The following is a 17,636-nucleotide window of genomic DNA, read 5'->3' on the forward strand; positions in this document are numbered from 1 at the left end:
CCCAAGGCCTATGCCCTGTAATTCTTCCTCTCAGAGAAAGAATTACAGGGCATAGGCCTTGGGGGAGTTGGAATTTACCGACAGGATGCCCCTTCTCCTGGTTGCCTTGGTGCCAGGGACAACCTGTGAAGCCATGAAGTGCAGGCCGCCACCCAGCAGAGATGCACCCTTGGTCTGTAGATAAGAGCTAATGGGCTGCCTGAGACCTGTCCCTGGATCTCCCTCAACCACTGGGTCAACAGTTGGCAGATACCCTGGATCCAAGTCTGCAACCACCCCTACCTCCAAAGCAGGCCCCTAATCCTTGATTTTCAGACCTTGGCTCCAAACTACCAGGCTACATTCATAACTTCAGCTTCCTGGTTCAGCTTGGTGCAGCAGTGTGATCTGCCTGTAGTAAGAAAGTGCTGCCAGGGCTAGTGCTGATAGCTGGGGAAGGTGCTAATCACAAATGTTCCTGTGCCTGGAGAAAGTTTCTAACTCCCACTTCTGCTCCAGAGGCTAGCCTGTGAGTCCTTCTGCAGAATCTCTGGCCATACCCATGAAATGTGTGCCATCTAATGTGGCCACAAAGGAGTGGACACAGCATCCCCATCACTGAAGAGATAGGAGAAACAGGACTCCTTCCTCAAACCCTGTCATTGGATGAAGCACTTCTTGACACAGAGCAGGGGACCCCTCACAAAGTAAGGGAAAGGAGTGTCATTCATTCACTCAGTTAGTCATTCAGACACCACTGAAACTGTGCTAGGTACTGAGGCACCTCACTCACCCAAGGCTGACATATCCAACAGTCCAAAGTCATTTTGTGTCAGGGGCAATGTGGTGAAGTAGGAATTGTCCTGACTAGAGGACAGGGGAGGGCAGTTCTTATCCTGGTTCAGGCACTAATTCACTTGGGCCTCAGCTTCCTAATCTATAAAATGAGAGAAGTCATTTCTTAGGGTCTTTCCAGCTATAATGTCCTATGGCCCCACCTTTATTATTGTGGGGCCAGACCTACTTCAGCCCTAGGAGGAAGACCCTCAGCCACAACCCAGGAAGTTTTCTTCTCCAGTTTAGAATGGAAGGTTCAATATGGCCAGCCTCCCATTGTATACTTGAATTGATTTCATTACATCTCATAGTTTTTAGGCACCAAGTCCCTTGTGACTTTAGAATCATCTGAAATCCAAAGTGAAAATGCTGCTAATCAAATATGACCCAGGTCATCAACTGAACTGTGATCACAGCCCCACATACATGCATGTGATTATACTTTAGAGATACTGTACTTTTTGGTTAGGAACAATTCCTTAATCTTGAGGAGTTTGGGCTTTCTCAGGGCAGGGGGGGGCAGTTGAGAAGCAAATACTCACTAAGCTGGTAGACAGATGTTATGTCAGTCTGAGCAAGTGTGCGGAGGAAGCTGACACACTCAGCTTTCCTGTCACTTCCCAGGAACCCCAGAGAGCATTTTTCCTCATCACTGAAAAAGGCAGAGTTCTTGCTCCTGTGTTGAGGCAAAAGACATGGACACAGATCAGTGCAAGGTTTCAGACACGACCTCCTCTCTTCACCCTAGAATGCAGTGAAGGACACAGAGAAGCCATCAACCTACACAGTCAGAGCTGAAATCTGTATAATGCTCTTATTTATACATCAAAGAAGAGCTGGAGGCACCTCATCTGTGCAGAACCGACCTATGTGGTGGCTGAAGAAGTGGCACATGAAAACAACCCTCCAATTAAATCTCCATCTCTCAGGAAAAACAAAACCCCTTCCTTCAACCCCTACCCATTCTGTGAGACCACATGGTGACCATTTCTAAGGAAAGAAATAGGAACTGGCTGCCCTAAATGCAAGGGTTGGAAAAGGACCATTAAAAGATGTTTCTTTGACAGATTATTTCAAGAAAACACTCAAGACTGATGACACAGTTTAGAGGAATAACGGACAAAAGCTTGACTATAGTCAGAAGAAACCCTTCACAGCTGATATTGACATCAGATTCCATGACACAGCACAACAGTGTTATGCATCATAAAGAGAGGGAAAGAAGGCTAAGGCATGGGAAGTGGGTAGAAGGAAGGCCAGGGGGCTAGAAGAAATGATAATAAATAATAGAGCTCTGTATATTCACTTTACTGTATAAACTAATTGTTAAAACCAATTTGTCAGCTGGATACCTGTCATAAATCAAAGAACATGAAAACTAGAAGTGCCTTGGAAAGTATTCAGTCCAGTATCCATATAGACAACATTTAATAAATATCTCTTTGTTCCCAATATATTTTTAACTTCAGAATCTAGCTTTAAAACAAAAATAACTTGGAAGCCTAAGTGTTAATACCAGCTAATACTTTGTGGGGGCTGTTTATTATGAATCAGATACTCATTTAATGCATGCAGTTGCCCTATGACGCATATACTATTCTTATTCTCTTTTTACAGAGGAAGAGACTGAGGTACAAAAAAATGAAGTCTGTGCTTAGGTAACCGTAAAGCAGGATATAAGAGGAGCTTCTTTACTTCAAGCACGGTTAAGGGAGGGGCTGGGATGCAGTGCCATGGTCTGCCACTTACCCATTGTCTCCATAGCTCAGGTAAATGCAGTTTGAAAGTCAGCCACTTTAGTGGCTGTTTTCTGGTTGAGAAAACTAGCCACTAATATGAACTGCTCAAGGTCACAACTCTGATTAGAGGCAGAACTGGCACTAAAGCTTGTCTTGACATCTATAGCTCTTGACAAAATACTTAAGTCAGTCAGTCCAGTTGCTCAATTGTGTCCGACTCTGCAACCCCCTAGGCTGCAGTAAGCCAAGCCTCCCCGTCTTATGGAACCCCTATCTCTCTGGCTTGACCTCCAGATTCTCCCCAGAAGTTTAAGATATTCCATCCTTAAAAGAGCATGTAATTGAATTCTACATCTAAACTTATTTGAGATAAAAAGAATGATATGATCCCATTCCTTAATTTACTATTTCATTTACTCTTCATAACAATCCTATGATGTAGATATTTTTATTCATATTTGTAGATGAAGATTCAGAAAGGTTTAGTGACATGCTCAAAATTACACAGCTGGAAAGTGGTAAAGCTGAGATCAAAGCTGAGGTCTTCTGCCTCTGTGTCCATTGCCTATGGCTAATATGCTAATGCCCTGAGTCCCAGATACTTAGAGAGAGTCCAAGAAGCTTGATAAATTACACTAGGGCTTGCCGGCATGGAGATCCTTAGGAGTGTGGTAGGGCTTCTAGAAATACAACAGGCTGAAGCACAGGGCTACTTGCCACCATATACATAGACAAAGCATGGATAAAATCTGATAAACATTTTAATATAGTATTTAACTTTAAAGAGAGAAAGGGAAATTCCTAGGAACCAGAAACAAAAGGAGAAACCAAAGCCAAGTTGGTAAGTTAGAGTAGATGGTCCAGAGATGCTGGTGGTTCTCAGCTGGGACATTGGCCCTCAGAGGTGGGGCTGACCTGCTAATACCACTTAGGGACAGAATGTGACTTTGGACCTGTGTGAAGCAGGGAAGCTGAATGGAGCTCCCAAAATAGCTTTGTGTTCCCTATGGCCTAAAATCTAGAAGTGCTGCAACTTCTATAAAAGGAGATTGGAAACTTCTCATAACCTGCCAAGAACATGCTTTCTGTCTGTCTGAGTTCCTGGAAAAAATAAGACACCTAGGCTTACACTATTACAAGGTGTGGGATATGAATTTACACTGAACAATGTAGTACCCTATCAGAGAACCAGATCTGAACCACTGAGTTTCTAAGTTTCCAGGGAAAGCAAAGGCCAAAACTGCTCTGCTGGAATGCTTTCTGTAGTCAAGGCTTCAGGCAAAGACCATCTTTTAAAATGTTGAAAGTTCATTCACATAACTTAAAATACAAACCACACAAGAAAATGAACTATTGACACAGAGAGTCAGCAAATGCACAAATGGGTAGATCAACACTACAATAGAACTAACAGTAATCTGAAGATAATTTATAATAAGCATGGTTAAAATAATGAAATAAAAAGAATGAATAGAAGCTACAATGAAAATATGGGACTATAAAAGCAGAAACAGAATATGTGAAAAATAGTAAAATACGAATTTTAGAAGTGAAAATAAAAGCATGGACATTTGGGACCATATGAGTAAAGTTAAACAACAGGTTTAGTCACAACAGAGAAGAAAATTGGTGAAACTGAAGAATGTTCTGAGGAAATCATCCAGAATGTAGCCTAGCATGATAAAAGATGAAAAATATAAAGGAACTGATTAAGCAAGATTGAGGATAGAATGACAAGTCCAACATACCTCTAACAGGAATTCCAGAAGAGAAACTAAAGAGAATGAGAGAGAGGCAATATTCAAAGGAAGAATGACTGAGCATTTTCCAGAATTGAAGAAAGACATGAGTCTTCAGATTGAAGAAGCACACCAAGTCCTAAGCAAAATAAATAAAAATAATACAATTTAAACATGATTTCCATTTCATTAAGGTTATAAGTCTTTTTGGATTTTCTATTTCTCCTAATCATTCTTTCTGGGTTCAATTATCAATTAATTATTCAACTCATGGAATAAAAGAGTTAAATATAAAGGATAGGAACATAAATTAATGAAATAAAAGCAAAGTAGAAAAATTAGAAAGGTAAATATGAAATTAATGAAATAGGAAACAAACAATAAAGATGGTCAGCAAAAGAAAAAATGGTTTTCGGAAAAGACTAATAAGATTGACAAAACTCTGGCAAAATGGATTTGAAATTTTATATTAACAATTAATTTTCACTCTACACTTTGAAGAGATTATTCTACACCTATGTAAATGATCATTCAAGAGTATATTTTAAGTATCTTAAAGAGATGGAAAGCATTTACCAACTCACAGATCTCCACTGAAATATCTACCTAGAGGTGTACATGATGGAGAAGGAAGCGGACAATTTGCTATAAATAATAGGATATATCAAAGCTAGATATATTACGGTACAATTGCAAAACATCAATAACAAAACAAAACCTTAACAAAAACAGCGAGATAAAAGCTACCTACTGCAAAGAAATGGTTATGAAACATCAAACTTCTCATCAACAAAAATAGATGCCACAAGAAATGGAATTATAAAGAAGACACAGATAAACAATAAGAATAAAAGAGGGGATTAACAAAGAAATTTTTTAACATTTAATACCATGAAATATTGGCTTTTCTCCTATTCTCTTATATCTGGTTTCAAGTACATTAATCTTTCGATCTTGTTTATTTTTAAATATAGGCATTTGAGTATATAAATTTCTTGTAAGTAACACTTTATGAAAATGAGCTATATCTTTTACAACATGAATAAATCTTAAATTTACAATGTCAATTTCAGAAAATGCCAGTTGTAGAAAAAAACATTTACGTAAAATTTTAATACACAAAACCATAGTATTTTCATTTATAAACAAATGTCAATTTTTTAAATGTATCAGAATAAAGACTAGAAATTTCAAACAGTGTTGGCCTATAGGATGGAATCAGGATCAGAGAATGGAAGTATGAGGGGGTAAAAAGGCATCTTCAATTATATCTAAAGACTTTTTTTTTTTCACTTGAAACACACACAAACTCAAACACATTAAATGCTTAAAAACAAAAAGAGGACAAATGTGGCCTTCTGTCACTCTCAAAAGGGTGATAGTCTTTAAAGTCACTCTTGTCAAACACAGACTGTCTATTCAGACAGACCTGCCCAAGGTTTAAGAACAGGTTTTCCAGCTACTGTTGCTGTGAAACTAGGTAGCTGATGTTGAACCTGAGCTATAAAAAAAGAAACCCACAAAAATTTGCTTCCATGGATAAGCAAGATCCCATTCCCATGTGTCAGAGGCATGACCTAAATCTGACTCAGAAAACAGCTTCTGAGAAATTTCATTGTCAATGCACAGCCAATTTGGTTAAATCAAAAAATATATGCATGCATGCATACATACATACATATGTTGTAGTAACACTTCAGAGAGTAAAAAACCATCAAAGGGAGAGAAGCTGAGAGGAGAGGATGGAGACTTCAGCAAATGCTGGGCCATCTTCAGAGACCTGACCCCAAACAAACACAGACTAAGAGTGACACCCAGTGGCCTGATCACAGGGACAGCACAGCACACAGGGATGGCTGGTTCCTAGTCCACACCATGGCTGCTTCAGGCGGCAGGTTGTTTATGGGGTTTTCATCCAATTGCTGTGTTTTGAGAGTATCTGTAATCTAGAGAGTGCTTTGGAGGTGTGTAATGAACAAGTGCCCCTCCCCTCTCCCTCTGCCACCCTTCTCTGTTTCCTGTCCACTCTCCCCTTCCTTCCCTACCAAATGTGCAATCTTTGGTAAATGGGGTCCCACAGGTGACCAGGTAGAGGCCAACAGGTGACTCTGTGCAAGTAAGGAGAAGGTGTCCTACCACCTCTGTGATACAGGGGATGATATTCTGCAGGATGAGTGTGTCCTGTGCAACTAAGCCAGCTAAAATGTGATGATCAGATTAATTTAGTAGTACTGGGTTATTGTCATTTGAGGCATGGTATGAGGTTGTTGTTTAGTTGTTAAGTCATGTCTAACTCTTTTGCAATCCCATGGACTGTAGCCTGCCAGGCTACTGGAGTGGGTTGCTATTTCCTTCTCTGGGGGAGCTTCCCTCCTGACCCAGGCATCGAACCTGTGTTTCCTGCATTAACAAGCAGATTCTTTACTGCTGATCCGCCAGGGAAGCCCATGGTATGAGGTACAGAAGTCCAATATAATTGATGAAATCTGACACCTACCCTCAATAGCCTATTTAATGGCCTCTCAAAGATTACCACCCACAACAGTAACAGCAATAATAAGAGTTAATGCATATTGATCATAATACACACACACACACCCTCACACACACTATGCCAGACACCATTCTAAGGGATTTACATGTAGCTCATTTCAACTCAAGACAATCTTATGGGCAAATACTAACACTACGTATTTTGCAGATGAGAAAACTAAAGCTTAGAGAGACAAATTAACATATCCGAAGTCATCCACTGGTAAGCTAATGGAGACACAGGATGTGCTCCTGTGGCTATAAATGCCTATCAGGAAATCTGGCTCTGAAACTCTTTATTACTGAGCTATGCTACTTTCCAATGACCAGTGACCTCCTCATGACCAGTGACTTCTCAATGGTCAATCTCAAAGCCCTTTCACAGTGTTAAGCATCCCCCAATCTCCCACATGGCTAGTAGTTCCTCCTTCTTAGTTGTCTCCTTCACTACATTCTTTGTTTCTCTGCTCTGTAAATGGTTCTTCCCATTTACAGAGCATTTACATTGGCATTTCATTTCTCTTATAGAGGTACCTGGGTTCCCACGTGTTTGTGTAGGGAAAATTACCTTCTCTCCCCTCTCCCTACAAAGGAAAAAGCTTGTTCTTGGCTCACTCTCCTTAGTGGTTCTTTCAGTGAGGGAAGGAGTTCCAGTATGAGTGTTCAGAGCCTAAGGCATTGCTTGGGCCATGTTTTCCCCACGTGGAGGGCTACAGTGTCTCAAGTTTAGCCACCTACTCGGTGTTTCCTCTAGTACTTCCTGGACCCAGGCTTTTCACTATTTCCTATCCCAGTGCAAGATGCTCACCCAGAGAGACTTGGAGGTATTCTAGGACTCTATGACAGGGTGGCTGGAGCAGCCTTGCCACCTGCTGCTGACTGGTCACATGGTAGCTCTGTGCCTCAGAACCAAGCCTTTTGGATTTAAGGCAGGAAACAGTAAAAGAGGCACTCCATCATCCTGGCCAACACTGACTTCCCACACTGAACTTTCAGCAGATAGACCTACGTGAGAGGGAACCCTCCATTTACTAAGCAGTAGTCTACAGGTCCCTGTGCGTGCACTCCCTTGATGGGGCCCTTTGATTGGATGGGAAGGTCTAAAAGCGGGCCTTGAGTTTGGAGGGTTGTGCTTCTCTCCTTGCACAGAGGAAAGCCTCAATGACCATCTGCTGAAATGAACTGACTCCTTTCCTGGTCACTCATCTTTCCCTTCCTATCATTCTTCATGTTGTCTAGGTTGTCAGAATGTGTTCTTATGGCTTTGTGTTACTAGGAAGCCCTGAAGCTCATCTGCAACCTGCACAGAATGGGACAGGACCACTGGGGAAAGTGGCCCTGCTCCAGCACATCCCAGACGGTCTATCTGTCATACTTACACTGGGGAATAAGAATCAGGATCTATGATCCTGGTGGGCACAAAGCCCACTTCTCCTGAGAGCGCTGACTTCCCAATGAACCACTGAAGCCCAGGAATGACAAAGCCGATGATCTCAATGCTTTCTCCCTGGTGGAAATTCAGCTCGTCCTTTTCTTCCCTCTCATATTCCTTCCAGGCCTTACATTTTCCTCTGCCTGTGGGAAAACAGCACACAGGTCAACCAAATAAGGCAGAAACAGCTGAGCCACTCACTAGCTTCCAATATAATATGAAATGAAGTGTTTCCAAGACTTTAGAACTTTAAGGACCAGTGAAATTTCCCCCCCCACCACCTTCAAAAAAAAAAAAGAAATTGGCAGGAATGATCCAGGGTAACTGACTTTTCATTTGGCCAATCTAGGAAATTCAAAAAAGGAAATATCATCTACTTTTACCATTGTTTTATAAAAGAAACTTTAACAAATGTAGGAAATATAATCTCAGAATACTAGGTATTTCTTAAAACAGAATAAAGGCAGCTTGTGTAAAACTGGAAAGCTCACTATATTGTCTTTCTTTGTCTTATTTGCCATTACCATGCAAACACTTCATCATGGTTAGCACAGATCTACAGACCAGGGTGCGGACCACTGTAGGATCTCTCCACTTCTTTCTGGCTCCTTTGGCCATTATGACTGTCCAACTCCCTAGCTGTTGATTGTGTCTTCAAAATCAGAAGTTCCCACTGCTTTGGGGGTTAATAGTATCTATCATGAGTTAAACACTTACAATGTGACAAAACTGTACTAAGTGATTTATAGATGTCACTTAGTTTAGTTCCCATGACAAATATTAAGTTGGTTTTACAGTAACCTCATTTGCTATTGAGGAAGTTGTGGCACATCACGAATAGGCTGAGGTCACACTGGTTTTAAGTTGTAGGGCTAGAATCTGAACCCAGAACATACTTCACAGCCCCATGTACCTAACTACAAGACCATACTGCCTCAGATAGATAAAAATCTTGTTTATGGTCGATTATTGATTAGATCTACTGTCTGGATCTGATAATTCCCTCTGTATATTTTTAAGTGTTATTTGAGCTCAGAACTTTAAAAATTGCACTTTGTGCTAGGTGTGGTAAGGCAGCTCCAGGGATGAAGATGAAAACATTAAATTTTATTATCTAGTAGATATAAATATACTTACAGATATATATGTATGTATTTATGTATATATATACATATATATGTGTGTGTATATATATTTATGTGTGTATATGTATATATAAGTATGTGCATCGCATGCATGCTCAGTCAAGTCCAACTCTTTGTGACCCTATGGACTGTAGTCCACCAGGCTCCTCTGTCCATGGGATTCTCCAGGCAAGAATATTGGAGTGGGCTGCCATTTCCTTCTCCAGGGAATCTTCCCAACCCACGGATCGAACCCATGTCTCTTGTGTCTCCTGCATTGGCAGGTGGATTATTTATCACTGAGCCACCTGAGAAGCCCATATATACCCACACATACATAGAGAGATTAACTAAAATGTATGTGTATATTTATGCACATATATGTATGCATGTATTTCATTATTCAACAAATATTTACTGAGCACCCACTATGTGTCAAGCATTCTTAATCTTCCTAAGCACAAAATTCTAAAGGAAATTAGAAAACATTTTGACTAGAGATTGAAAGCAGGCAGCTGCAGACCACATCTGGCCTACATGGGGCTTCTTTTTCACCCACATATTTTTAAAACCCTACGGTCCCCACCGTTTCCTAACATCATCTTCCATTCAGGCCCTCCATGCATCTGTGTGTTCTGCCTGCCCTTGGAAGCATTTATATCTACAGTATAGCCCTGATCTGAGACCTCTCACTTCACAGGCAAGGGAACCCATGTCTACAGATGGTATAACTGGCTTCCCCAAGTGGAGTCAACAGCAGAGATAAGACAGGAATTCACATCAACTGACTCCAAATCTGTGGATAAAGTAGGAGGCAGAGCAATATTATCTCCCTACTAATACTGTCTTCAACTCAGCCATACCAATCTGATAGGAGCCTGTCCAATCCCTCTTCCTGGAAAGGCCACAGTTTCCTGGATAATTCTTTAGGAACCACCTGCAAATGGAAACACAGTGTTTGCAAACATGGATTTCAAAAATTTTGAAAAGTGAACAGAATAATTCATTAAAATAACAATGATGGTAATAATGATAAGTATTATTGTCATTTAGATTACTCTAATTTTAATAGTGGCAAACATTCATTGAGAACTTACTTTTTATCAAGCATTATGAAAAAGAGGGAAGCTTAACAGGCCTAGGGTATTTTCTAGCTCAGCAATTAGTTTGCCAGTTAAATAACTAACAAAGGATCCCACTCCATTCTACTGTCAGACTCTCTGACACACAGGGCCCATGACCTGGAATCATGTTTATTGTCACTCTGCTGGAATTTATACTTCCTCCCAGCAAGGATTCTCAGACTTTAGTGTGAAAAACATCCCCTGATATTTAAGGGGAGCTTACATAAATTGAAGATTTTTGGATCCAACCCCAAGAGAGACTGAGAAAGACCAGGGGTGTAAACTTGTAGTAAAATCTCCAAGTGACTCTGGTACAAATGGTCCCCAGTCCCCACAAACACTGTATTGGAGACCAGGCAGTGTATTTATTCTTTGATGCAACGTCCATTTGAAATTTTGGGTTTTCTCTATTTCATCTAATTGTGCAAATCTTGACTGTTAAAAAAAACAAAAAAGATAAAAAACATCTAGGTTTGTTCCCTCCCTGGCACCATGCATGTCCATATCTACAAATGTGCCTAGTCTGTTCTGTGCAGACTTCAGTGTGCTCTGGGACCCTCTCCCAGGATTTGAGTGGCTACTCACTGGTGGAAAGGGAGAAGCAGGGGTTCCAAGGCTGACACTGGCACCAGGCCCCGCTGACCTGTCACCAAGGACACAGCTTCCCACTCAGACTCGCCTTCAGCCATCTTCACCGAGATTAACTCATTCTTGCAAAGTGTCAAATACTCCCCTTCCTTCTCAGCTGGCTGAGCCACAGAACACATGGCTCTGCAGAAGAAGTGACCTGTAGATAATGAGAAAAGCTCTTTCCAAGGAGTAGCAGGCAGTGAAAAGGGAGTATCCACTATGTATATTTCCATCAGAGCCCAAATACTTTTCTTTCTGAAAATAAAGTACACAGTCCAGGGAGAGGTGCTACAGGAGGTCTTTCTGACCCCAGGAAACTGGTACCAGGTTCAAAAAAAAAAAAAAACTGAGAGGGAATTCACTTAAAATAGGCACCAAAAATTCCAAATAATTCTCAAGAATGAGGTTTAATTGGGACTTAACCTTGAGAAAATATGAAACAAAGTTAGTGAAAATATATTTAAGAGAACTTCAGTTATAATTGCAACCTCATGCTTAATCTTAAGATCAAAAAAGAATAAATTAAGTTGATTTGGGTGAACATAATTTCTCCAACTAAATTTCATAGTTGTACAGTATGAAAGTTTTTCTTTCATGTATGATTCATGTGATACAATCAGAAACAGAATTATTCTGCAAAATATTCTACAGAAATCTGGCTCTTTCACTGTGTCTATTGAAAGGTTGTTGCTGAACCACGAAAGACGCCAGGATTCTTGGCCTTCAGAGAAGAATTCAATCTGGGGCCAGAGATGAGGCTTGATCGCTTAGAGCTTTTGTGTAATAAAATTTTATTATAGTATAAAAGAGAAAGCTTCTGACATAGACATCAGAAGAGGGCAGAAAGAGTACCCCCCTGTCACTAATCTTACAGGATTAGTCAGAAGGTTTTCAGGAAGGAGAAACTGTCCTCAAGCAGTATACATTGTTGTTGTATAATCCCTGCTGCTGCTGCTGCTGCTGCTAAGTCGCTTCAATCGTGTCCGACTCTGTGCAACCCCGTAGACGGCAGCCCACCAGGCTCCCCCGTCCCTGGGATTCTCCAGGCAAGAACACTGGAGTGGGTTGCCATTTCCTTCTCCAATGCATGAAAGTATAATCCCTAGTACAGAGTTTAAACTGAGTTGTGTAGTTGACTAAGACTAAGGAATGTAGACAAAAAAGCTTGTCCTTTCCTCCTCCTTGAGAATTCCAGACCCCTATCTTCACTTCGAGAGCCCCAGACCCCTTTCTCCTCCTTGGGGACCCTGGACTTCTGCCTAGGAATTGACTCTTTCACTATGATGTCATCAGTTGTTAAACAGTTGGTTGCAGCCTGGATTGATCCTTCCTTGTAAACAGATTAGTGGATGTTCCAAGAAGTTTTCCAACATCACTTTCTTCAATCTCATGAAATTATGCAACTTTTGTAAGAGTGGTTCTTTAATTTTGAGTGCACATTAGAATAATTTGCAACTTTTGAAAAATATCAAAGCCTGACCCCCATCTCTGGAGATAAACTGACCCCAGTGGAGCCCTGACATGGACATCTTCTTAAAAATTCTCAAGTGGTTCCAACATCAGACAATCAGTGAGGCTGGCCAACAGAGCTATTCATGTGATATTGATGTTAAACTGAGACGCTTGAAATAACACTATAACAGGTGGGTTCGTTTGTGAATATTTTCATGTTTGAATGGTTTTTTGCTTCCCTCTGTATCCTATTGCAAGGACTCTGATAAAAAATATCCAGATAAGACCCTCATTCCCACCCCTACACCATACTCACCTTCCTGGATCAGGAGTCCCAGGTATATAGTTTCCAGGTGTTTATCATCTATTGACACGTGGATCTCTGTATCCTCAACCAGTCGGCAGTTGAGCCAGTACTTGTGGTCAAAAAGGAGATGCTCCAGACATGTAGATACATAGCCTAAGTCAAGCCCAACAGGATTCCTCAACAACATGATTCCTGCCATTAGCTGAGCATTAGGGTGAGCAATTTCCCACTTGAATTTCTCCCCCAGACTTTCATCCCTAACCTGACTACATTTAACTGGAATTAGAAGAGCATAGAGAGGTAGCTAGAAATTTTCTAAAACTAATTAGTTCTTCTCAGCATCTGTTTGGAAGTACAAATCATTTTTAAATCATGTTTATTTTCAACATATTATGAGTCTCCATAAACACAAAATGAGATTATCAAACCAAACTACCTTTCTATAATATACACATAGAGGAATCTCCAAGATTACAATGTTGACTCTGGGGGTTCCTGGTTCCCCCTTAAAGTTCTCCTGATCAAATCCAAATTCTTATATCCCTGATGATGCAGTGGCCAGGGAGATTCTCTATTATCCATAAATGAGTCAGGATTTACTTTAACATTCCTCTAACCTTCCCCTTACCTCATGCCCAGTAAGATCTCACTTGTTAAAACCAGACTAAAAACTATGCAAATTGCAAAACTGTAATGATAATGGATAGTATTTTAAACATTCCTATAAATTTAAATGACTTGTATTAAAATTTTGATTCTTCTCTAGACTTCCTTACTTTCATAAGATGCAAAACCTGTCTTTTTCCATTCTGACTCTCCATTGTACTGATTTAGGCCCTGTGTATCTTCTGTAACAGTGCCTATCGTACTTTAATGTGCACAAAAAATCACCTGGGACATTATTAAAATAGAGATGCTGGTTCAGTAGGTTTAGAGTGGGCCTGTTGTTGTTCATTTGCTAAGGATTCCATTTTTCTAACAAGCCCCACTTAATGCTGATGCTGCTGGTCCATGGAGCATACTTTGAATAATAAGGATCTCTAATGGTCACAGAAGGAAATGGGTAGAATGGAGAGCAGAAAATCACCCTGACTACAAGAGAAGAATTTACGGCTTCTAGTGAAGAGCCATCTTGACCCTCCTCCCCTACATGAAATCACTTCCTGCGCTTTGCATGGAGCCCAGCATTGTCTAAGAGATGTAAAACATGCATCAATTGAAGAGGCCTCCTCTTGCTTTGTTTGGTTTTGCTTTGCAATTGTAACTTCCCTATCATGAGTTACTCTCCATGGAGATGATAGGTAAACTATTTCCCACCACACTGGTACTGGTGCTGTGCCCCAATATCCTTCTTTACCTTGTAGAAAACCCTGCATCCTGCGGCCCCTTTAGCAGACAATTCCCCCATATCTTTCTTTGACTCTTACAAAAACATGGAACATGGAACTGGAACTATTTTGAACAGCTATTTAGATCCTACCTAAGGCTGGTTTCTTTTTCTTTTTAACCATAAATTTTCAATCTATCTCTTTTTTGAATTTTGTGGATGAACAATAACTATTGGGCAGTTTTAAATGATCATCTAATAATATCTCCTTGAAACAAAGAAGTGCTGCATGTGACATTTCAGTGCAGTATCTGCTTTAGATTTAGTTCCAGGAACTTTGTGGTATTTCAATTAGAGCATCCAATTAAGTGCTATTTCAATTATCAGAGCCACACCAATTCCTTAATGTCAAGCTCTACAAAATGGCTGATCTGAGACACAGGTGCTCCTTTACCTGCCTGCTCCATGTCATACCTAAGTTCAGGTAGGTGGAGAATTTCCAGATTTCCTCCATAGTCTTAAAGGTGATGAGGAACTGGGCTTTCTGGGACTGGATACCCACCAACCTGGCTGAGAGGTCCTGAATAAAGAGAAGAGTGAGTCAGTCTGGGATGACAGAAGTATTCTGTGAACAAGTTCACATATGACAACATGCTGTGCATGAACTTCTTTTTTTGAGATATAATTGACATATAACACTGTATTAATTTTTAGTGTGCAATATAATGATTTAACATATGTATATATTATGAAATGATGACCACAGTAAGTTTAGTTAACATCCACCACCTCATGTAATTACAGATTCATTTTTTCTTGTGATGAGAACTTTTAAGATCCATTCTGTTAGTAATTCAAATACTCAATATAGTATTGTTAACTACAGTCACCATGTTATATGTTACATCCCCAGCACTTATTTATAACTGGAAGCTTGTACCTTTTAACCACTTTCACCAATTCTGGTGTAGATTTTTTACATCACCGGAAAAACAAAAAGGAAATAACCTAAATGTTCATCAATAAGAGACTGGTTAAGGTAAATTATGATTCATCCATTCAATGGATACATTATATATTATAAAATTATAATATTATATATCCATAAAAAAACTCTTTGTGAACTGATATAGGCTCCAAATGTACCCTCTGAATGAAACAACAGCAGCAACAAAAAGAAGCCAAAGTGTAGAACTGTGCACAGAAAATGTTATCTTTTGTGTTTAAAAAAAAAAGTACATGTTAGAGGGTGAAGAATGCATCACAGAAGGCACTTTGGAAGTAAATTCAATTGTGAATCTCTGTTTAATAATTATTTTTATGAAACCAGCCAACAGACAAACTAAAGCATACAAAAATAAAAAGTATCCATAATCCCTCCTCCTAGAGATCATCAATGTTAACAACTTTGTCTATGAACTTTGAACCTTTTATCCTGAACATGAGTTTCTACATAACTATTTTTATATGAATAGAATCACATTACTAAGTTGTTCTGTAATAGTTTGTCACTAAACAATGTTTTATGAACCATTTCCCAAGTCATTAAATAATCTGCATTATTTTTAATGGTTATATATGCCATTGTCACATTAAGATAATTAATTCTTAATGTTTTATTATGATTAGACATTTGACTTGTTTTAATTTTTTAACATCCTAAATAGTACTGTGATAAACACCCCATATCTAAATCTTTGCATGCATCCTTGATTGTTTTGACACAAGTAATTCCAAGAAGTGTAATTGGGAATACACGTTCTCAATCCTAAAATACAGGAGCCAAACTACCCTTCAAAAGGCTATACAATTTACACACAAACAGAGCAAGAAGAGACCTGCAACACTTACCCCTCTTTTTAAAATACCTGAATAAAAAGGCTTGAATCACTGCCCAGACTTGGTTTTCCCCTAAAACATTTCTCTTCTGTTTGTCCAAGCTTCTGGACTTGACTATAACAAGTTATGATCAGAAAGTCCCTCTCCCTCCAGGCCAGGTCCTACCATCAAAGATCAACCCCTGAAATCCTATCCTGAGAGGTTGATTTCATCAACCCCTGAAATCCAACCTTGGAGAAAGAAGAGGACAGAAGGATCAAAGAAAAAGCCCCTACATCAGCAAAGTCAACTCTGAGATTCTCCCATCCCAGGCCCCAAGAGGCCTCAGGTCCGTGGGAGATGTGGATCCTGGTAGTCAGGGAAGAGGTAAAAATTGGTAAAAATTGGTTTACAAGAAATTTACTACACACCAGGCACTTCAGCAACAGTTTGATAAGTAATGCTTCATTTAACTTTCACAATAACCCTATGAAAAAGAGGAGTTACCCCATTCCAAATACACTTTTATCACATTTAACCATTTCTGAAATAAAATAAGAGGAAGCGTAACATCATAAATAATTGTCATCACTTATTTTCCTTCTCAAAATAATAAATTTATAATCAAATGGCATTTCAGATTTAATAGGAAATGGTATTATCCCTGTTTTATACTCAAGGATGCCAGAGCGCAGACAGGGGAAGTCAAGGGGGCCATGACACCCAAACTGGATCTCAGATTCAACTGACTGTAAGCCCCTGCAGGCCAGTTTGCACCACCAAACCCAGTTCTTGCCCATGTCAAAAGTGACTCAAATTAAAAGAAACTCAGTGGTGCAACTCTCTCCAAGTTCCTGAGTTCTGGAAATTTAAAAACAAAACCACTCTGCAATTTATAACATATCTACTATTTCTGGAGCACATCCTACCACCCAAGCAAAACACCAAGCTCTCTGCAGATACTATCTCATTTACTTCTCCTAAAAAACCAAACACTATATTTTTTATTATAAGGCTGAGTAAGAGAGTATGTTCCTCTTTTAAATTTGTATCAAATTCATACAGAGACTGTAAAATAACTAGAACATGTTAATTTAATATGTAAAGCAGTGTTCTCTTTCCCCCATCTCTTTTAACAACTTGCAGCAACTTCTAACTATTTCTGACTTTAATTCTCCTAGCAAGTATGACACTACCCTTATGGCAGAAAGTGAAGAAGAACTAAAGAGCCTCTTGATGAAAATGAAAAAGGAGAGTGAAAAAGTTGGCTTAAAGCTCAACATTCAGAAAACTAAGATCATGGCATCCGGTCCCATTACTTCATGACAAATAGATGGGGAAACAGTGGAAACAGTGGCTGACTTTATATTTGGGGGCTCCAAAATCACTGCAGATGGTGATTGCAGCCACGAAAATAAAAGATGCTTACTCCTTGGAAGGAAAGTTATGACCAACCTAGACAGCATATTAGAAAGCAGAGACATTACTTTGTCAACAAAGGTCCATCTAGTCAGGGCTATGGTTTTTCCAGTGGTCATGTACGGATGTGACAGTTGGACTATAAAGAAAGCTGAGCACTGAAGAATTGATGCTTTT

General features: G+C 39.7%; 1 protein-coding gene across 4 annotated transcripts in view; it reads right to left on the minus strand.

Annotated features, from left to right (window-relative positions):
* The window catches only part of SH3TC2 (SH3 domain and tetratricopeptide repeats 2), a 54,972-nt gene that overhangs the window by 20,316 nt on the left and 17,020 nt on the right, over nt 1-17,636 (minus strand). For 3 of the 4 annotated variants that reach the window (XM_010850507.1, XM_010850506.1, XM_010850508.1), the window contains 6 exons: nt 14,697-14,802; nt 12,905-13,048; nt 11,092-11,293; nt 10,246-10,319; nt 8,206-8,401; nt 1,359-1,492 (listed from right to left, as the gene is read on the minus strand). In XM_010850507.1, the coding sequence (XP_010848809.1) occupies nt 1,359-1,492; nt 8,206-8,401; nt 10,246-10,319; nt 11,092-11,293; nt 12,905-13,048; nt 14,697-14,802 (856 nt within the window). Of the gene's footprint in view, nt 1-1,358; nt 1,493-8,205; nt 8,402-10,245; nt 10,320-11,091; nt 11,294-12,904; nt 13,049-14,696; nt 14,803-15,162; nt 15,188-17,636 lie in introns of those variants that run through there. The other variant, XM_010850509.1, reaches the window with a different exon arrangement.

The sequence above is a fragment of the Bison bison genome, unplaced genomic scaffold, assembly GCF_000754665.1.
Source record: "Bison bison bison isolate TAMUID 2011002044 unplaced genomic scaffold, Bison_UMD1.0 scf7180017864291, whole genome shotgun sequence".
NCBI lineage: Eukaryota > Metazoa > Chordata > Mammalia > Artiodactyla > Bovidae > Bison > Bison bison.